The sequence below is a fragment of the Muntiacus reevesi genome, chromosome 6 (genome assembly GCF_963930625.1).
Source record: "Muntiacus reevesi chromosome 6, mMunRee1.1, whole genome shotgun sequence".
Lineage (NCBI taxonomy): Eukaryota > Metazoa > Chordata > Mammalia > Artiodactyla > Cervidae > Muntiacus > Muntiacus reevesi.
Genome location: NC_089254.1, coordinates 60063808 through 60086246, shown reverse-complemented (window position 1 = coordinate 60086246; position 22439 = coordinate 60063808). Strand labels below are relative to the sequence as shown.

Below are 22439 nucleotides of genomic sequence, written 5' to 3'. Positions count from 1 at the left end.
GAGGATATTTGCAACCTGGGATTCGAACCTGCATCTCTTGCATTGGCAGGCAGATTCTTTACCACTGTGCCACCTGGGAAGCCCTTAAAATACTCAAAAAAAAAAAAAATGCCTTTACTCTACCCAACTTGAATGTACTGATTACAAAGAGATGATTTAGCCATTTCTGGGACATTGCACTCTTTTAGAAATGTACCCATGAAAATTGGTGACTCTTTCCTCTACAACGGGTGTTCCCTCTGTGCTGTAGCCACATGTAGAGCTGCACCTCTGGGTTTAGTCAGTACCCTGTTGTGACTGTTGTTGTTCTTTTGGAAATGTGTCTGAGAACCGCCCCTTGGCTTGCATCCTTGTCATTCTACCCGGCTTTCTGTGCTGGCATTTGAAGTAGCCTTTCTTCCCTGTTTCTGCATTGGTGTGCCCTACACATGTCTGCAAGACTCAGCCCTATGTTCTTCTGTCACACACCTGCTTGCATACTTTCCATGGTTCTCTTTGCCCCTGGTTGAGTTTGAATTCCAGTTCCAGATACTCAGGATTTTCCGTCACGTGGCTCCACTTTATCTTCTTTCTAAAACTCTTTTTCTGCAACTCCTCAGCTTCCCCACTTCGTCTGGGAACACTGACTTTCCATGGCTACACAACTTCTTTCCATCAAGCCAGGGCTAATAGAGCTTTCTTTCTTCACCTAAAATAGTGTCCTTTCTTTACCCTTCTATCCACTCTCTTTTGGAGGCAGATCAATTTTTGTTTCCTCCCTATTTATTCTGGCTTTCATTCTCTTGTGAATTTCCCTTGGGGGTATGACATAGTTTAGCTCTCACTATATACTCTAAAACTGTCTATGTGCTTATCTTGTATTCTAATGAATATAAGGACAGATTCTTTTGCTTCCTCACAGAATTAAAGCTTAAATCAATCATATAGTTGGATATAAGTATCTGGGGATTGATACCTCATTTACTTTCATAATGTTTCACACAATTACATGTTGTCCTCCAGCAACTGTGTAGCTTTTTAAAAGTTTGTTTTGTTTTTTTCTTTTTTTTTGTAAAGGAAGCAATCTATTTCCATTTTGTACTAGCCCCTTTCTTTGCAAGCAACCTCAAATTTTGGGGGGTTCTGTAAGAAAAAAACTTGATCTTTCCTGTACAGATGGTAAAAGGTATGGGTAGACTGAGCCAGACCACCACACGTAAATATTTACGCATATATTTTATTGACATATCCTTTAATTCAAATCAGTTAACATAAAATTTTTCTTTTTTAATTGAAAGAACATAAAATTTTTTCAATTTCACCAGTGTTGAGTATATGTAAGTATAAATAACTATTAGATAAATACACTTCACCTGTATTAATTTAGCCAAATTTGGTAATAAATACTACTAACAGACATGTAGTGAAATAGACACACCCAGCTATTTCTGATATTTCTTTCCAGGGAGTCCTCTAGGAAAATGTGGGTTGTAAAACTAATCCAACACTTGGGCACCAGTAAGCTAAGTTAATGCACTGAAAGTAGTAAGGGAAAATCTCTTTGCTTACATAATGTTTGTATTTATAATTGTGAAATACCAAAACAACCTAAATGCTAGTAGTTAGAAAATACAAACTGTGGTATATCAATTGAATAGAATATTATGTCATACTGAGGTTCACATCCCTTTTAGAGCAATTACTTAATTAACTGGGTATCCTTAGGTATTAAATAAATTATGGAGCTCTCTAAGCACTGATTTCCTTATCTGTACATTTTGGAATGAGACCAGATCTCAAAGACTGATTCTGCTTGGAAGGGAGATGAGAGTGGCCATCTAGATTTGATTTCACCTTACTTTTTACTTTATATTCCCGCTGAACAGGGCTTCCCTGGTAGCTCATCAGTAAAGAATCCTGCAAATGCAGGAGATGCAACAGGAGCCATGGGTTCGATCCCTGGGTCAGGAAGATCCCCTGGAGAAGGAAATGGCAACCCACTCCAGTATTCTTGCCTGGAAAACCCTACAGACAGAGGAGCCTGGTGGACTACAGTCCATGGGGTCACAAAAGAGTTGGACACGATTTAGCAACAAAACAACAACATACTGAACCAGTAAGCAAATGGTATAGAAGAACATGACATTAAGAAAGTGAGTGAACTTGGCTCTCCAATGCCTTTCTCATGAAGGCATGCCCAGAGTTTGATGGAAAACACAGTTTGTGCTGAGTGAGGAATTTGCCAGTTTTGAGGTGCTTGGAACCAGAGACTCACTGCCTTTCACACATTCATTTGGGAGAAGGGCCATGCCAGCATCTGAAGAGCTGTTACACATGAAATTTCTTTTTTGTGTTTTAGGTATATCCTTTTTTCTACTATGTATTTTCTTTACTGCATAATCTTGCCTTCGTTAGGTTTGGCTATGGCCTACTGTTCATGCTTTACTGAAACACAATAAAAATTAAAAAACACATTGAATAAAAATATGTATATAATAAGAATTTCTTCTTCAATAATACCTCTCGAAATTCTGTTTCTTACACAGAGTAAGCAAATTGCATTGCTTGTTTTTCTCAATGAACTAGACCATAAACTGAGCCTCCTTCGGGTGTCTTCACTATCATTTTTAGATTCAGGGTTTTGATGTTTAGTTATCTATGTCAACTGGAAGACCAGAATGTTACTATTAATACTACCACCACCATCATCACCACCATTACATCTACTACTATTACTGCTATGATTAATGCTACCACAGAAGTGCTGAACCATATTTTAAAAAATATTACGCATGTGAACTCATTTGGAAACTACTTGTCAAAGGTGAGCAGGTGTTAAGGACACCCTTTATAAACCTCTTAAGATTCATAGGAGGACTAATTGAGGAAATGTATATAAAGTGCCAAATATAGTACTGGGCATGTACAATCTCCAGGAAATTAGTAGCTCTTGTTACTATTTCAACAATAGGATGCCATCCATTGTCAGTGACAGTATTATTTTATGGGCCACTTAGAAAAAAACACAGCCAAGTAAACTATGACATAGTATTTTTTATCACTTAATTTTTTAGGTAGTTATTGAAAGAGCTTTTAGACTTAGACATATCGTTTGGGCTTCCCAGGTGGTGCTAGTGGTAAAGAACTCACCTGCCAATGCAGGAGACTTAGGAGCCATGGGTTCAGTTCCTCGGCCAGGAAGATCCCCTGGAGGAGGGCATGACAACACACTCATGACTGGAGAATCCTGTGGACAGAGGAGCCTGGAGGACTCCAGTCCATAGGGTCGTACAGAGTCTGACATGACTGAAGCAAGTTAGCATGCACACATGCAGGTGTATGTTCTACCACATCTTACTCTTGAGCCTGAATAAGAGGAAAGCAACATAAATTAGATAAGGTATTCCTGAAACTTCTTCACATTCAAAGTTTGATACTCTTAGGTCACCTTTCAACCACAGGTCATTGCTATCCGTGTTTTTGCACATAGCTTTGTCCTGTGTGCATGAACAGCATTTTGTGCATCCTTAAGAGTATACCACTCTTACCTTCTTGATTTTTTTCCGAGCCTTTGGCATTCATTCTAAAAATTTTCTTTTCAGACTAAGCTCAAAGCTTCGTTTTTTTTCCCTTCAGTTGAATCACATTTTGGTGGAAATTAAGCAGCTTCTGTCCACAGTTACCAAGAAATTTTAGACAAATTGATGTTTACTGCTCCAGCAAGAGTCTTGTGTGACACGTTAATTAAGCAGACCACATCTATCCCAGGGATTTGGCAGTTTCTCTTAACCTTAGTTGTATTGTTTGGCATAGGATGGTCATCTGTGTGCAGGTACCTAAGTAACAAAACATAATACATTTCTCCTATCTGTATCTTCTTGGTTTCTTTTAAATTTATTTTTAATTGGGGGATAATTGCTTTACAATGTGATGGTGGTTTCTGCCGCACAGCAACGTGACTCAGCTGTAAGTCTACATATATCCCCTCCCTCTTGAACCTCCCTCCCAACCTGTCTCCCATCGCACCCCCTAGGTTGTCACAGAGCACTGAGCCGAGCTCTCTGTGTTAAACAGAATCTTTTCACTGGCTGTCTGTCTTATATACGGCAGTGCACATAGTGTCAATGCTACTCTCGCAATTCGTCCCACTCTCTCCTCCTGCAGAATTCTCTTCTCTATATTGAATCTCCCTATATACAGAATTCTCTTCTCTGTTGCTTCCTTACAAATAGATTTATCAGTACCATTTTTCTAGCTATGTAAAATAAAGTCGCTCAGTTGTGTCCGACTCTTTGCAACCCCACGGACTGTAGCCCACCAGGCTCCTCTGTCCATGGGATTTTCCAGGCAAGGGTACTGGAGTGGGTTGCCATTTCCTTCTCCAGGGGATCTTCCCAACCCAGGGATTGAACCCAGGTCTCCAGCATTGCAGACAGACGCTTTACCATATGAGCCACCAGGGAAGACCTTCTCTAGCTGTATGTATGTGTTAATAGACAATATTTGTTTTTCTCTTTCTGACTTCACTCTAGGCTCTAGGTTCTTTATCTTCTTATTTTATATCCTGGAAGGCACATAACTTTTGCTTTGCAAGAACATCTGGAATTGCTGTCAGTCTTCTGTCATGAATATTTGCTTCACTAATTTCAAATTTATACTTCCAACTATTCTGCTTCCATGCCTTTATGTACACACAGCTTTTTTGTTCAGTGATGAATCATGGCATAATTTTGATATTTTAAAAGGCCATCAGTTTGACAGGGGAGTGTGGCCATTAAACATCCGTCAGTTGAAGTGACATGGTACGAACAGCTACTAAGACAAAGGCTGTGCATATGCCCAGGCACCAGCAGCAATAGCTGGACTGGTGCCTGGAAGCCAGCAGTTGTCAGATGCCACTGAGTTTGACACAGTCTGTTTCAGAGATGTTAAAATATGAAAACAATGCCCTAGAACATAATTGTAAGCACAGAGGAAAAGATTTAGAGTTATTTTTTACTAACTGGAAATTTGTGAATGGTTTGAACTGGAGACAGGAAGTTATAGAAAAGGGCAATGCCTTGGTGTTCCGTCTTGGAGCAGATACCCTTGACCAGAAGTGGATTCCATATAAATAGGAAAAATCTTACCAGTTGTTGCTTTTTGAAAAGAAAGCCACAAAGAAACTGAGAAGTAATGAGGGTTGACTAATCAAGGTTGCTCTCCTTCTTATTCTGGCAGAATGGTTATGAGGTAAGTTTTGATTTCAGTGGTCTGTCATTTATGAGGACTGCAGAAACACTGGTCTTCTCTCCCATCACAGTGAATGAGACTATGCGGATGAAATCACTGATGTTGTTAGCAGGGATATGCTTCACTTTCTGCATTTAAAATGGTGAAACTAAAAAAAAATAATAATAATAAAATAAAATAAAATGGTGAAACTTTCCAGTTTCCTATGTAATCTAATTTCTGTGGTTTAATGACAGTGATCAGCTGCAATGGTTAGTTGTTTTCTAACCCATTGGCTCTAAATTCAAAGTCATAAACATCTTTATATAATTTTTAACAACTTTAGAAATAAATCTAATAAACTTCCCTATTTAGAAGACATCCCTGTTTTGTAGAGAGAAAAAAAAAAGGAGAGGAATTAAATACATAACACATATACAGTCATACACACACAGAAGAGATAGGCCTGCCTCCTCAACTTAAAAAAAAAGTAAGAAAGGGAACTTTTATTGAGCATTATTATGTGCTATGCATTGGCCAAGGGCTCTACCTACATTACCACATTTAATCCTCACTCTGTCCCTTTGAAGCAGGGGGCTGTAACAGATGCGGTTCATGCTCCGTCCGTATCGCTTTACCTTCTGCTGTCCTGAAAGCTTCTACCTGCGGGGCCCCTGCAGTTTTTCTGGCTGAGGAATCCCCCTGTTTGGCAGAGCCTGTGCAGGCACCGTGCTTGGTCAATGACTAATAGGGTTGGTAGATTAATACCCCAGCTCCCTCATCCTTCCAGCTGGGAAAGTCCGAGGTGTGTTCCACACCACCTCCCAGGGTAGTCTAGGAGGACTGCACTAGCTACTTGAGGCTGGACCTGTTCACAGCCAGCAGTTTATTGCCTTCTCCACCTTCTCCCTCTAACTCCCACTGACACCTTTTGGATCAGCTGTCAGATATACTACTGGCACCCACATCCTTGCTTCATGACTATTACTTTCAATTTATAAATGAGGAAACATGCCCAAGGTCATATAGCTGGAAAATAGCAGAGGTGAGATTTGAACCCAAACTGAGGAGCTTCACAAAAGTGAAACCTGATTCAGTGGGGGAACTTTTGACCAAGTGATCATACTGAAGTTTTATTCTTCAATATGACTACTTTAACAAGGATAGTAGTAATTTATATTTTGTATTATGTGTACCCACTCTGGATTCTGTACTAGAAAATGCTGACAAATTTAGTCTACTTGTTTGCTTCGCATAGCACTAATATGAGCTCAACAATATCATTGATTTTTGCACAAAACTTATAGGAAGTTATCTCATGATGTAGACAAAGATCTTTCTGTCTTAAATTTTAGTGATGACAGATAATTCTTGATATCATTCTAGGAAGGGGGCTAAAACAAAAGCATTCCTAAAGCACATTATCTGTACCTCTCTCTAAACACATTTCATTTTCTGCATCATTATATTTTTGTATACATTCTTAATTGTCACTTCAGGGTAGGATCCATATCTGATTCACCTTTTTTTAAACTTCATAATGTTTGGTATAATGTCTTATATCAATGGACTCTAAATAAATATTTTAAAATAAATTAATGGTTATATGAACTTAAACTAGTGCTGTGTTAAATGGATAAAACATTTGAAATTAGGATCACTAATTAGGGATAAACATACCATCTCACAAATAATTGGTATTTGAGGTTTGTGCTACTATGTTACTATATTGTGTGTGATCAGTCACTCAAGCTCAGTCATGTCTGACTCTTTGCAACCAGCTCATCAGGCTCCTCTGTCCATGGGATTCTCCAGGCAGGAATACTGGAGTGGGTTGCAGTTTCCTCCTCCAGGAGATCTTTCCGACCCAAGGATGGAACCTGCATCTCCTGCATTGGCAGGTGAATACTTTTACCACTGAGCCACCTAGGAAACCCCCTTTCACAGCTTGATTGCTGTGAAAAATGACACAAACATTGAATGGTATACAGTCAATCACTTCAGATCCCATTCTCTATGCATTTTTCTTCAAATCTGAATTCTATTTGAAAGAAAATATAAATAGAATTCTAGTAGGTGGACTTTCCTGTAGCTATCTCAGATCCGCCAATGGCTTTGACCAAGAAAGAAGTAGGTAAGCAAATCTTAAAATAGTGAAGATTCTGGGTGGAGTGGTCCTAAAAACCAGACTAATTAAAGGGAAGAAAGAAAAAGAAAAGAATTCTAGAGAAAAATGCTTTACACTTAAATCAGTGGTTTCATGTATTTTGGGACTTTTTTCTTGAGTTTGGTTATTTCTTATTCTTTGAGAATTTTTAGAATATAGTGTATTAGGGAGAAGTTGACCCCTTCAGTTTATTCACATGGTTCTTTTCTTGTCCTAACTTCAATAAGGTTTTTCTCGGACTTTGTCAGATATAGGGATATTTGGGGAGTCTGTGACCTCATGTGTCTTTTGATTCCAAAATAGAAATGTCCTCTCCAAGTATTCTCGATAATGAGTCCCTGAATTGAGCATCAATAACAGACTCATCAAAGTCAAGTTTGACCACTGTTATGTTTTCAGGGAATGTGGTGTCCCAAGGCAGTTCCTACATGTCAGTTATAGTAGTCTAGGCAGGTAAAAGGTAGACTTGGGTAGACTCTTCTAAAAATTTGACCCAAACTTTGTGCCAAACAAACTGGCACAAATCATAGTGCTTTTTGATTGTGCAGTAAAACCTCATTTAATTATACACAGATTACTTATTTAAAGAAACTGATATAAATTTCGTGACCATAAGTTTTCTAAGGGAAGACCTCATATGATGTTTTCTGCCTAAAGTGACTTGATGACAATAGACTAAAAGACACACATGATGAAATGGGAAAAAAGTTCTCACCAAGTAGCTAAGAGCATGGGATTTAGAGCCATGCTGTCCTGGATCCCATTACAGCTCTTACTTTTAATAATTGTGTTATTTATGATAAACTTTTTTACTTTAAACTACTTTATATCTAGCACCTTAGTTGGAAGTTATAGCTCCAACTTCACGGGATAAATATTTATTAGTACAAATAATGTTTATACATTTCTTAGCATACTTTCTAGTACCTAAGAGATCCTAAACAGTTGTTACTTTTGTTGTTATTATCTCTAGTGTCATTATTATTCAGAGGAACCAACCCTCCAAAGATCAACTTTTAGAGAGCATTTCCAATAGTGAGAATAATAACATGGAATTAAATAATTAAATAACTACAGTTGATAAATGGTACCAGTGCTTATTCATCCAGTCGTGTCTGATTCTCTGTGTAGCCTACCAGGCTCCCCTGTTCTTCGATTTTTTCAGGCAGGAATACTGGAGCGGGTTGCCATTTCCTACTTCAGGGGATTTTCCCGACGCAGGGATTGAACCACATCTCTTGTGTCTCCTTCTTTGGCAGATGGGTTCTTTACCACTAGCACCACTTGGGAAGCCTCCCCACAACTGATAAACATGTCTCATTAAGTCTAAAAGTGCCTGGCAAAGGAAATTACTTTTCTGATTTTTTTAACTGATGAGAAAACTGAGACGCTGAGACCTAAAATAGCTTTCCCAGAGACATACAGCTTACAAGGAAAGGTGTCAAAATTTAGCCTAGGTCTTCAGACTTCTAACTTTCATGACCCTTGCTGCCTCCTACAAGGAAATTCATAAGCAAGCATAAGTGATCGCCTAAAGTAGTGAGTAATTGGAGGACCCAGCGCTACATGTTAGGCCAGGTAACTAATGACCGCAGAGGGAAAAGCAGCCACAAATGCAGTACTCACTTTCCTGGGCCTCCCTTGTCCCCTGAATCTTGACCTGGTAACTACTATCTTTGGGTATAGCTTCCCTACACCTTCAAAGAGGTGATTTTGTATATCTTTTTTTCTAGTTCTTCTCAGCGGGATCATTGGCCCACATGATCAAATTTACTATCACCAGAAGCAGGTTCCCCCTGAATATTCATTATCAGTTTTATTTTTCAGTCTTAATATTTTTGTAAGTTATTTCTGAATAGTACCTGTGAGTGGAAACTTTTGCCTGAAGCAAACTTGAATGCTTAGTCAAGATGTTTGTCTAGGGGAAGCATCATTAATGTTTTGTTTTAAAATTGAATATGGCTATCCAGGATCAAGTTTCATGATAACTCAGGTAATCTACTTTGTGTTCCTTCTCCTGTCTAAAGCTTCAGGATCAGCATGAGAGTATAGGTCAAATGCAGATTTCTTAGCAAAATGTAGCTTAAAAAAAAAAGGATCAGAGTAGGTTGGTTTGAAGCAACCTTGTGCTTTCTGCCTGTATTACTGCTAAACTGCATGAAGTTTGCTAAGCTTCTGTTTGTCAGAAAAGATTTTAGATTTTCACCTGATAGGAAGAGTGTGTTTTATTGTTCATAATACTGTGTTGATAAGCCTGGCACCTTGTTCTACTTTTGGTTAAAATCTGAATTAGATTTCTACAGCTTTTGAAGCATCACAAAGAACTGGAGAACTCCATTAAGTCCAATAAGTCATTTCAGTTTCAGTTTAAGATAAGAAAGGATGATGTTGGGGAGGGTTTCATTTTATTAGTGATGGGTTTAAAAAGCTTAAACTGCTACATAGACCATCCAGCTTGGTTTCATTTTTTAAAATTTTATTTTATTTTGTTTCAATTTCAAAGAACTGTTTTACTTCTCACGGGTATATAGCTTAACATTTCAAGCCCTCCTTTGCATGAAGGGAGATTCACAGAATAAAATCTATTCTTTAGAAATAATCTGAACCTAGATCAATCCTGAAAAATTCTTATATCTTACAAATATATAATTTACAACTAAAGAACTAAATTTGTACCTAGCTTTACAGTGACATTTCACATCATTGTTTTTAGCTTACCTTGGCTAATTATAACATGATAGAATATAATAGAAAGTAATAGTAACCATAAAGCTCTGCAGATCAGTCATAAATACCAAAGACTTATTGTGAGTTCTGTACATCTATTCAAGATGAAATCTATTTCTCTTTGATTCAGTTTTTTTTTTCAGATAAATAAATATGATGTAATCATCATTTTACCTTCAAATGTGTAATGTGTAAGACAGGCTATTTCTAAGAATGTTCTCTTCTCAACTGAACCCTAGCTGTGGCTACACAATCTCCATTTGTTCATTTACACAGATCTCTCTTTTTTTTTAAACCTTTCCTCTCTCGCTTAGAGTTAACTATGTGCACATTTGGTAATAAATGCTACCATGGCATTTTGTGGTTTTTCCCTATGCTACTATAGTTGCGGATGTGGTAGTGTTTCTATTACAAACATACATTTGCAGAAGTTTATAATTTGTTTGAATAAAAGTTTAAAGATGTGACTTTGTACATTGGGTTCCAATGGTGTATTTTTATTTTCTGATTTTTTTAAAAAGTAGGATTGCATATATATGCTTATTCCACAGTATCTTCTGCTTAAGATTTTGAGTGCCTTATCATTCATGTAAGATTGGCATGACAAATAGTGTTATTCCTGTTTTATGGAGACCTTGGATATACCTTGGGCTTCACAGGTGGTGTTAGTGGTAAAGAATCCACCAGCCAATGCAGAAGATGTGGGTTCGATCCCTGGGTTAGAAAGATCCCCTAGAATAGGAAATGGCAGCTCCAGTATTTTTGCCTGGAAAGTTCCATGGACAGAGGATCCTGGCCGGCTACAGTCCATGGAGTCACAGAGAGTCAGACCCAATGAAGCAATGGAGTGTGTGTGCATGCGTGAGCATGCACGTGCACACACACACAGACAGATATAGTCTACAGAGATTAAGTGATTTATCAAAGTGAAGAGGCAGTTGAGGTGAATGAGTTAAGTCAAAACCCAGAAGCCGAAGGGCAGCTATCTTCAACTTGGTTGTTTTAATTTGTAGGTGGCATGAGAAAACTCTTCTAGGTTTTTCTTTTTTTTTTTGGTTACTTTGGTTGATACCCTAGGAAATACACTTTACAAACTTGGTCAAACTTTCTGCTTCTTATTCTTTCTGAAAAGCCACTTGCTTATACTTGTATTTAGGCACCGTGACCAGTGGAGACTAGCAGGACAGGTAGGGCAGAGATGTCAGAAACTCAGCCATGGCTGTCTGGCCTCTGGATCATAAAACTCATAGCTCAGTTGTCTTCAGTCAGGAAGAGGATAGCAGACACCATAGAAATGGGACATCCCACTGGTACCGAAAGGCATGTGGGGCCAGCATGGCTTACAGGAGCCTCCACACAGGCAGGTGGAGCACAAAAGCAGTAAGACTGAGTGAGCAGACTCTCAGTCTGGGGGATGCATGCAGCAGGCAACTTCGCATTGAAGTCAAGCAGCAGGGCTGCAGCCAGAGCTCTAGTTCCTTGGGAGGATTTGGCAGGAGCAAGGCAGCCCAGTCCATTAAGGGGGGACCTTTCAAGCAGGCTCCTGACGTAGGGGCTCAGGTAGGAGGACTAGGACAAAAGTCAAGTTACCACATGGGATAGAGTCTAGAGCTTGGGATCAAAGGAAAACTCCAAAGATGCAGTAAGCACAAAAAAGCCCAGTAAATAAATTAATTTGTAATGCTGACAAGGGCTGTGGAGAAGATAAAGCAGAATAGCATGTACATTTGAATTTATTTATTGATTTATTCACACATTTATATCTTTCTTTAACTTCCCACCGACTATTGTTTTCCAAAAGCTGTACATGGGTAGACTGGGATTTAAGAGTTAGGCTGTGGATTTGAGAACTAAAATCATATCAATTATTACTGAAGAATGCTTGCTTAGTAGTTTCATCACTTCCAGACATTTTTAGTGCTATTTTACCAAAATTAAGATTTTCTTTCACTCTCACAATTAGGAGACGGCAATTGATGAACATCAATTCGTGTTCAATTATTAGTACAACTAATGTTCAATGTTAGAGGATAAAGATCAGGTATGTGCATGTGGGTTGTGTGTTTGTGTGTGTGTATGTGTGTGTTTAGACATTAAAACTAAATATTTGACTTATCAGTTTAAAGGCTCTAAATAAAAGTGATGGATTCAAACACCAAAAAGTTGGTTAAAATAGCTTACCTTTAAGGAACTTTTTGTACTTGAGATTCTAGATTTCCACATGGTTTTGTTTCACATTTTATCAAGTAAGTAGGCTATGTGTTTGATCAGTAGATTATCACATTGCATTTTTAAGGCTCTTCCTTTGTCTCATAAACATTCCTTTTTATTATTACATTTGAGTTTATGTAGTAATTTGGGCTCTCCAAATAATAAACCTGTATTTCAGTAGCAATCTTTTTGAAGTTTTGGCATCATGCCTCATTATATTAAAGAAATATTCATGCCAAATACCTAACCATGACATGGTTTTTGACTTGATCTGCAAGTTGGCAGTAGAAAAGGAAATTCTGTAGTACCTCTATATTAGCTAAATGCAGTATCTACTTAAATTATCTAATATGCTACTGTAACCTACTTATGAAAACAATAGTTAGCTTAGATGAATAGTCTGTAAAATAGTAGGAACTGTTTTAATGCTGAAATGACCACAGAGTACATAAATGCCAAATTATATACAAAGAATCTTTCCTTCTTATACTCCAGAGGTCATCATTGATGTCATCAAAAACAACTTGGAAATATGGCCTCTACAATGACATTTGGGTTACTATTTTGTCTTAATTTTCATCCCCATTATTACTGAAATACAAATTCAATTTTTAATATTGGTCTGATTTAGACTTTGATAGTTGTATAGAGATGTCTTTGTAGCAACTAGTGTTTTATTATTCTTTAGTGGTTTGGAGTAGAAAGTTGTTTTTATAGCCTTTGACATCTCATTTAAAAATAATGTGTTTCCTTATTTGCCTGGTGGTGTCTATAATGGGTCAATAGAGTGAAAAATTCTGATGTTGGCAATCAGTGGGAAGTTCTTTAGTGGGTATATAGAGAATCTGCACTTTGGTCTAAAGAACAAACTGCTTAAGCCTAAAAGGAAGATATGTGGTGAGTGTGGAAAAGGCCTGGAGCTTAATTGTGTTTGCTTGTGTGAATCAAGAGTGTGGTATGGCTGCCAAGAAAGCAGAGGCAACCAGAGGCCTGGCTGGCAGGGAGAATTCCCAGTAAACAATGGGGTAAGGTGGGGTGGGGTGACTCTACCGATCCTAAATCCCCATCCCCAGCCTGGTGTCTTGGGGTCAGTTTGGGGTTCTCTAGTTAGCTGTATAAATGTTTAAGTGTTTAAAATTGGAGCTCATTCAAAGACAAGTGGTCAGGATGGAGAGAAAACTTGAAACCGTGTTTATATAGGGAAGAGCTGGAGGAACTGGGGATGTTTATTCTGGAGGAGAGGGTACAGAATTGCTGTCTTCTTAGGTATAAAGGGCTGTCATGTAGAAGAGAGGTTAGATTTATTCTGCATAGTTCTGGAGGGTAGAATAAGGGCCAATGGGGCAGATTTTGGCTCAGCTTTAGGAATAACTTTCTGCTGGTTTCACATGTCCCTGAAAGGAGTGAACTGTCTCAAAAAGTGGTAATTTTGTGTCCTGGGGACAGCCATACCTAGGCACATGGTTTCTGTTTTATTCCAGGAAGCATCCCATGAGACTGGATTAAAGATCTCCAGACTCCTCCCCAAATCTGCGATCCTAGTTCACCATCTCTCACCATCTCTCTGTGTCTCTGTCCAGCAGACACATTTCTTGACCAAGCACAGTGCTAGGGGTGCGGACATCTCCAGGCACTGGAGAAACCAGAGTGCTGACAGTGGCCACAGCAGAGGGTGGGGAGTGGTCCCAGGGTGATGAACTGGGTGCGTCCGGTCTCAGAGTCATAGAGAGGGCCCATAAATGTGATGCTTAGATGGCGGTGCCTGAGCTGAGTTGTAAATAGGAGTTGGCAAGAAAGAGTGGTGATTAGGCATTGCAACAGGAGGATCAAGCCTGTGGAGAGGCGAAGGTGAGAGTGTGGGTGCAGGTGGACAGGGAGAGAATAAAATGGAGCAGGAGGTGGAGCAGACAGTGCTATGTGTGCTAAACTGAGCATTTGGCTTTAGGAGTTGAAGTTTAGGAATAACGTAATCCAGTTTGCACATTTGCAAGGTGGCTCAGCTGATAAGGTTGAATTTGGAGCAGTACCAACAGTCAATTCATCCAGGGACTCCTCTCTGAGTCTCAGGTTTCTCCTCCCTTAGGTGAGGGCCTTGGACTATTCTGCAGAATTCTATGAGGGTAGTCATTCACTGTCATCCTTTATAATTTCACTTTGTCAAGTCTGTGGTAGTAATACCCAGATTTCACTCACACTTTTCTATTTTGATGCTTAGGACCTCTGGAACCCCTGAAAATCACACCCAGTTATCTCTGGGCCTGTCCAGTGGGAGAGCATAAGCTGCCCTTCTCCTTCAAGCCTCTTTACCTGTTGCTATCTGTTCAAGGCTCCTCACCTGCTGTTATCTGAACCCACTTGAGTGTGGTGCTTCCTCATGCCTGTCCTTCGTAATGGCCCCGCGGTCCCCGTCTGCCATCGATAGCCCTAGAATTCCAGCCTGTAGGGTTCTGAGGTGACCCTGCCCTCCTCACAGTCTTCACTATAGCACAGCCACACTGTCCCCAGCGAAAATCGATAAACGGCTCACTGCCTCATTCTGTGTCACGTTATGTCACCTTGACAGGGAAGTGGGACTGGATAGGCTTGTACCTCCCAAAGTCCCTCTTGACAAAGCTCCTCTAGTTTCTGCCTGCAGCTCCGAGACTATGGAACCAATCCTGAGAAACACCAGGGTTTTCCCTCCATTTCAGTTTCCCCCAGTCTCTTCCTGTCTTGGCTGGTTCTCCTTCAGCAGCAAAATGAGCTATAATCCTAGGCTTTGCCCTCTGGATCATCAAACATAGCAATACCTGAGATAATGATGATTATCATGTGTGGCACAGGGCTAAAAGCTACTTGTGTACCATCTGATTTAATCACCCCAACCCTTGGAGGTACAGATTATTAGTAGCCTCATTTGTAGATGAGGATGAGGCTAAGAGAAATTAAGTAACATGCTCAAACAGTAGACAGAGCTAGAATTTAAAACCATGCTGGTCTAGACTACCAGACACCAAGCTCTTAACAAGTTCCCAGCACTGGGACCTAAACACTCATAATCTTATAACCTGGTTAATGGTAAAGTGCTTCCTTTGTTCATTTGTCATCTTTGCATAAATTCCAAATTGGCTTTTGCATCCAGGGCTGGGAAGAAACCGTGGATGCTGCTCTTTCTCACCTCTTAAAGACCTGCCTATCGAAGAGTTCCAAGGAACAGGCTTTGAACTTCAGCAGCCAGCTGGACATACCCAAAGACACAAGCCGATTGAAGAAGCACATCACCTTGCTGTGTGATCGATTAGCCAAAGGCGGGCGTCTCTGCCTGAGTACTGATGCAGCGGCCCCGCAGACCATGGTCATGCCAGGTAGGAACTCCGTTCACGCTCCCCAAACACAACTGTGTTAAGACTTTGGCCAAATTAAAGGGGTGTGCCTTTTATTGTGGCTGTATTTGGGGGTTTACATTTCATATTAAGGTGATGATAGCCAAGAAAATTGCTTGCACGTTTCCCTTCAGACATCCCAGGGTAATCACATGGATAAATATTCTTGGGGTATTTGCTTGCTAAACATTTCTAGAATGGTATGTCTTTTTCCTTCCTCCTGCTTCTAAATATATGATCCACTTTGTTTTGCTACTAACCAATAAAAAGTGGATTAGAGAATAAAACCATTTTTAAGGAAAGTCTTACTAAATGTGATCTCGCGATACCATATTTCATAAATGTAAATAGCATAATACAAGCGGCTAATATAATCCAGATGAGTCCCATCCCTTCTGCTGTTTGCTTGGATTGTGTTCACCAGAATAAGGGAGAAGAGACAAAGAAAAACCTGGGGATCATGCGATATGAGCAGGATTCAGGGCTGAGGCCACTATGTGCCAGGGTGAGAGATCCAGGTTGCCCCTACCTGGGCAGTCAGTGATGGCCATGGGCATCCAGATCAGCCCTTCCCACCGTCAGAGGGGCTGAGCTGTCAAGAGCACTGCATTTTGGTCCTTTAGAGGCAGCAGCTCCCAAGTCCCGCTTCCATCTTAGTGTCTCTCTTTATGGCAGCAGCAAAGAGGACAGAGTAAATGAGTTTATTACATGAAGCAGCTATAGCATCTATTTCCTCCTCAAGCAGGGACCATAGTATGGGAAGTGATGTGGATTTTGTTCATCTTCTTTATTTGCCTTTTGTACACCTACTTCCCTCTGCTGATACTCTTCCTGTTGTTTCCTTCCCCCCTCAACCAGCATTCCTTGAAGTAAAAAGGAATGCAAGTGAACACTTTAAAAAAGATAAACATGGAGACAGCATAGCATAATCTAATAAGCACAGGCTCTGGGGGCAGACAGACCAGTGTTTGGGTCCTGTCTTTATGCCTTACTACTCATATGACTTGAATATGTTACTTAACTTTCCAGAGTCTAGTCTCTCCTTTCAAAGTGGGTATAATAATGCCTTCCTTGTTTCCAGGGCCTTATGTGTTTATAAAGCGCCTAGCACAGTTCTCGGAACAGAGATACACTCAGAAACTCAAACTATAATTACTGCCATTGTATAGATGTGTGTATAATTCATCTTCTAAATTTGGGTGAAGAGAATGACTGGCATGGGACCATAGCAGTCTATAGTCTATGACTTGAAATATTTTTTACCATAATTATACACAAACAGAACCTAACTTTTATTCCAAAATCATATTTCTAATATGGTGTTTCAGAATAGAATTGCCTTCCTACATAGAAGCAGTTCTAATAGTTTATCTGAATTTAGGTCTTCTTCATCTTGCCCTTGTTAACATCCTCCTATAACTAGTCCTTTGGCCTCCATTCACCCATTGCTGTCCACTGTTAGGATGCCACTTTTATTGAATATAGAACTATAGTCATTTGTTTAAATAACTAGATTTGGAGGCGACTTCAGGGCTGTGTACATAGAAACCCTTGATGTAAAATTTCTAAATGTTTGGAAGGAAGATGGTGAGGAAAGGAGGAAGAGAGGGAAGGGAGGAACAGAATGAAGGAAAGTAGAAAATGTGTTTGTTCACAAACCAGGAGTCTGTAAGCCAGGTGTGTGCCTGTCATGCTTGTCTAACTGAGTTCATCCCACTGGGGTGATTGAAGCTGTGCGTGTTTGTCGTGGTCACAATTGCTTGCTTTTACTTAACAGTGTTTGGCTTTAGTTGAGTGACTCTCCCTCCCACCTGCCGTGATCCAATCATGATAGTGAGTTTTTAAAAGTTGTTAAATCAGTTCTCTTTGTCATTACCATGCTTCTTTATTGACTAATACTCTTCCTCCTTGGAGCTCAAATTTTTCACACACTAATTTCTAAATTATGACCAACCTAGACAGCATATTAAAAAGCAGAGACATTATTTTGCCAGTAAAGGTCTATCTCGTCAAGGCTATGCTTTTTCCAGTGGTCATGTATGGATGTGAGAGTTGGACTATAAAGAAAGCTGAGCACCAGAGAATTGTTGCTTTTGGACTGTGGTGTTGGAGAAGACTCTTGAGAGTCCCTTGGACTGCAAGGAGATCCAACCAGTCCATCCTAAAGGAGATCAGTCCTGGGTGTTCTTTGGAAGGACTGATGCTGAAGCTGAAACTCCAATCCTTGGCCACCTGATGCAAAGAGCTGACTAATTTGAAAAAACCCTGATGCTGGGAAAGATTGAGGGCAGGAGGAGAATGGGACAACAGAGAATGAGATGGTTGGATGGTATCACCGACTCAATGGACATGGGTTTGGATGGACTCTGGGAGTTGGTGATGGACAGGGAGGCCTGGCGTGCTGTGGTTCATAGGGTCGCAAAGAGTCGGACATGTCTGAGTGACTGAACTGAACTGAATTTCTGTACTTGGCATGTTTTTGAGGTAGAAGAAACGTGTGAAATTATTTCTGTTTTACAAATAGCAATGGAGTTAGGGAAAGCTAAATATCTTGTCCAGAGTCACATGGTTACCGGAAGGGTTAGTCTAGATTCTAAATCTTCTAGCTCATTGTGCTTCCCACTAGACCACACAAACCACAATGGTACAAATAGATTTCTAGCCAGAGCCTCCTTCTGGGTAAGCTGTTCTCAATCTGGCCTTCTTTTCACTTAAATTGGTGTTGCACTGTGGGAAGAAAAGGGCAGAAACTGTTTCACACAATTTCTTTTCTTTGCTATGAGGACTAAAATGCAGTTTACCTTGTATTTGCTGTGTTCTCAATTTTTATTATCTTGGTAGCTGACTTGGTACCATTATTACAGAGATAATAAGAAATACTGTGGGTTGTTTCTGCTTCAAACCAGTAATTGTGCGATTTATGATGTTAGTTTAGCTGTCGTAGTTGTTTCAGAATACATGAAGGTAAAGTGGCATACTAGAAAGGAGTGGATGACCGAACACATGAACACACAAACATTTTTCACAGACACGATCTTCTTTTTAATGGTTGGGCAGGAACTCGGAAATCATCTGGTTTGCCTCCCTCACCTAACAGCTGAGGTAACGAAGGCCCTAGAAAGATGAAGTGACTTAGTGGTTGGTATTAAAAGGCCGGAGTGTGTGTAATTTTACCATGTTCCCTATTAAATGGCAGATGAATAAACATCTCAGAATAAAAAACCCTTGGTCTTTTCTAGCCTCCTGACTTTATGAGCCTGGCACCTTGTATGTGCCCTTTCTTTGCAGTAAAGGCCATGATGACAGCATCCTCCCTGGCATCCAGAATTTGAAAATCTTCCGCACTGGGAGTTACCTTAAGGACTTTGTTGCCTCACATTTCTCCTGCTTGCCTTTATCAACCTTCAGATTCCATCAGCGTTTAACCTAACCTTTACTGGGTATTCTTTTTATTACAGAACCATCAAACTTATATTTCTCTTCTTACCTCTACTACGCACATCTTTCTGCTGGGGAATATTGCCTTTTCATTGTATGTCTTTTTCTTAATCTCAGTGATATGAATTCTACCTTAGAACAAGAGTTCCATAGGGCCACCAGGGTAGTGTTTTTTAAAAAAATCTGAATGTGAATGCCTCTAGTGGTCTAGCTGAGTTTCTCAAACGTTTGCTTCATCCTTGCAGGTACTTAGGGCTGAGGTTTACCTTACATTGCTAGGTTGATTATGGAAGGTTCGAGACTAATTGGTATCAGAAAAAGACTACTTGAAACTGGAACCATTTCATTGTTGTCATTGGGAAAACAAAAGATTTGTTTGAAAAATAAGTAAAATGAAAATCAACAGTAAGTTTATCATATATTTGCCAAAATTTGTGTGATGTCTGTCATGTTATAGCAGTTCTTAGAGACAGCTATGAAGGAATTGTGTGCAGTGTTTGTTTTTGTTCTGTTTCTGGTATGATGAAGGACACTCAGATTTGGTCTAACTAGCACCTTTACAAAGAAGGCCATTTTTAAGACAACACATTCCAATGCGTTATCCATTTTGTTAGGGGTCTATCATTTTTATGCAAATGATTTTCTTCAGAAATATTTATCTTGTCATTATTCTAACCAGTTTTCTTCACTTCATTGTTAACTGGACCAGTTGCCAGATTTTCCCTGGGTACTGTCCATGCATGTGGTACAAGTGGTTCTCTAATAACACCTAATTTGCATTGCATTTTGCATCATTTGCAAGATTTGTAATTTCCCTCTGCAACCCATTTATGCTGTATTTGTAACAATTTCCAACAGTCACTGAAAGATGAATCAATATAAGAAGTTGATGGCAGGTGGGGATTCGTATAGTGTTGAATGTGGAAAGACACTTGAGTAGAGACTAGTTTTATAAGTGGCCAGTTAGTTTTTGAGTGACTATCTTTGTATTATGCTTTTGTTTTTTGTTACTACAACTGAGATCATTAGAACATAGGAGAACCCCCCTCCCCCCAATTATGGAAGATTTCAGAATTCGCTAGCCTAAATTCTGATCTCGTGTGCTGATATGGCATTGCAAAGCAATGGAGAAAGGACGTGGTGAATTAATTGAAAAATGTTGCTGGGAACAGACCAACCGTTTGGAGGAAAAGTAGATTCGCTAGTCCATAACATGTGCCACAATACATTTCAGATGGGTAGGAGATTTAAATGTAAAAAAAATGAAACCGCCCAAACAGAACAAAATAGAGGTAGATACATAGAGATGGAGGCAAGATAGGCCTTTCTAAGTTAAGTCAGCAAAGGCAGAAAGCAAAAGACAGAGTTTCAGCTATCTACTTCTTAAGATCTGGTCAAGAAGAATGTGAACTGAGGTATGTGTTAATGATAACTACCCTGAATGGTGCAGTTACAGGTGTTGTCTGAGCCTCCTCCTATTATTTCTCTTCCATATAAAGTGTACATTTTCCTACAAATAACTTATGTAACTTTTATTAAAAGAGACTGTGGTAAAAATGCCAACAATAAAATGACCATAGTATCAGAAATGGTAGCAAGGAAAAAATGATCAGTTTCATAAATCAGGAAAATCAATGACTTTTACAGTATTCAAGGGCAATGACCTGTGTTTATGGGGCTTGTTTATATTTTCAGTTGTGATAAACCAATACGGGTTCTTCAGGACTTTGTGCAGCTTGTTTATGGATTCTGGCTCCTTCCTACCTCTACATCTCATCTCTGAAAATAGGTCAAATCCTGCAAATTATTGATCTCTGAGCAATTTTCTACCCTTTTCACAAGTGACTTCATAATTACTAAATTAGGTGAACACTTTGCCTATACACCTCAGTCTTCCCTGAAGGCTTTTTCAGTAAGACCATTCCCTTCTTAGAACATTCTCATTTCTTAGCTTCTCTTTTGCGATCAGGAACTGTTCCTGACCCGCTTGGGCTTGTCTTTTCCAGCCTGCTTTGTGCATCTGTGCCTGCACGTGGCCTTTTCCCTGTGTGCACACTCCTGTGTGTCTTCTTCCTCTTACAAGGACATTAGTACTTTGGGGCTGGGCCTCACCCTTATGACCTCATTCAACCTAAATTACCTCTTAAAGGCCCTATTTCCAAATACAGCCACATTGGGGGGACTGGCTGGTTAGGGCTTCAATCTATGAATTTTGGGGAGGACACAAGTCAATCCATAATGCCTCCAGGTAATAGCTAAGTGCATGAAGGACTTATATTTTATTCTTTTTTTGTGAACATAGCATCCTACTTATACCTAGTATATATATAGTTGATGCCCATCATATATTTTTTTAAACTTCTTATTTTGAAATAATTACAGGCTCATAGGAACATGCAAAAACACTACATAGAATCCCAGGTACTCTTCATCCAGCTTTCCCCAGTGGTGACATTTCATAGACTGTAGTCTAGTATCAAAAATAGGAAACTAACTTTGGTCTACCGTATGTTTTTAGAATGAATCAGTGGAGCTGTTTATAAAGAAGCTAAGTCTTAAAGTAGGTGTGAATTTTAGATTTTTAGAAAGGACAGTGGCAGATACTGTAGATAGAGTCGTTAATTTAAGCAAGGAGATATGGGTCTATAAGTAAACTGCTTAAATTTCAGGTTGGGAATTTAGTTTGGTAGATCAGTAAGCACCAGTTGATATAGGAACTTGAAAAGCTAGATTAAAGAGATTGGAAAAATGGTGAAGGAAGCTGTTATAGATTAAGATATAAGTGATTTATAAAGGACAACATTCTATTCCATTTTGAAAAGTGATTTAAAAAACAAAGCAAAAATAACCCCTTGTGTTTTAGACATACTAATCTGATAGTGGTACATAGGAGAGAGAAGAATATGAAAAATATGGAAGAATATAGAAGTTTCATCAAGTTTTTTAATTGTATTGATGGAAATCATTAAGTTGGTAATTTTGTTATGAATAATGCGCTTCATTTCAAATACAGTGAGCTTGAGATGTCTAAGATGCATCCAAGAAAAGAGAGATGTTAATAGCTGGATCTGAGGGATTTGAGTTGAAGGGAAAAATTAAAGCTTAAAAGTAGATTTTAGTACCCTCAGCTTAGAGGCCATCACTGAAACTCTGTCATTGGATGAACTCTATGGTAGTGAAGGCAGAGGCAGGGAACACTGATTTGGGATTTATCTGCAGAGCCAGATAAGAAGTGGATTCTACATGGAGGAGGTGAATTTCAAAGAATTTCTAGCAGAGATGGTGTCAGTACTATTTAGGACAGAAGGTCAAGGAAAGATCCTTCTGTAACTGGAAGGAACAGT

General features: G+C 39.4%; 1 protein-coding gene across 4 annotated transcripts in view; it reads left to right on the top strand.

Moving 5' to 3' along the window:
- BBS9 (Bardet-Biedl syndrome 9) overlaps positions 1-22439 on the top strand; it is a 440246-nt gene that overhangs the window by 361186 nt on the left and 56621 nt on the right. For all 4 annotated transcript variants that reach the window (XM_065939388.1, XM_065939386.1, XM_065939387.1 and 1 more), the window contains one exon: positions 15417-15639. In XM_065939388.1, coding sequence (XP_065795460.1) covers positions 15417-15639 — 223 coding nt within the window. The remainder of the gene's footprint in view (positions 1-15416; positions 15640-22439) is intronic.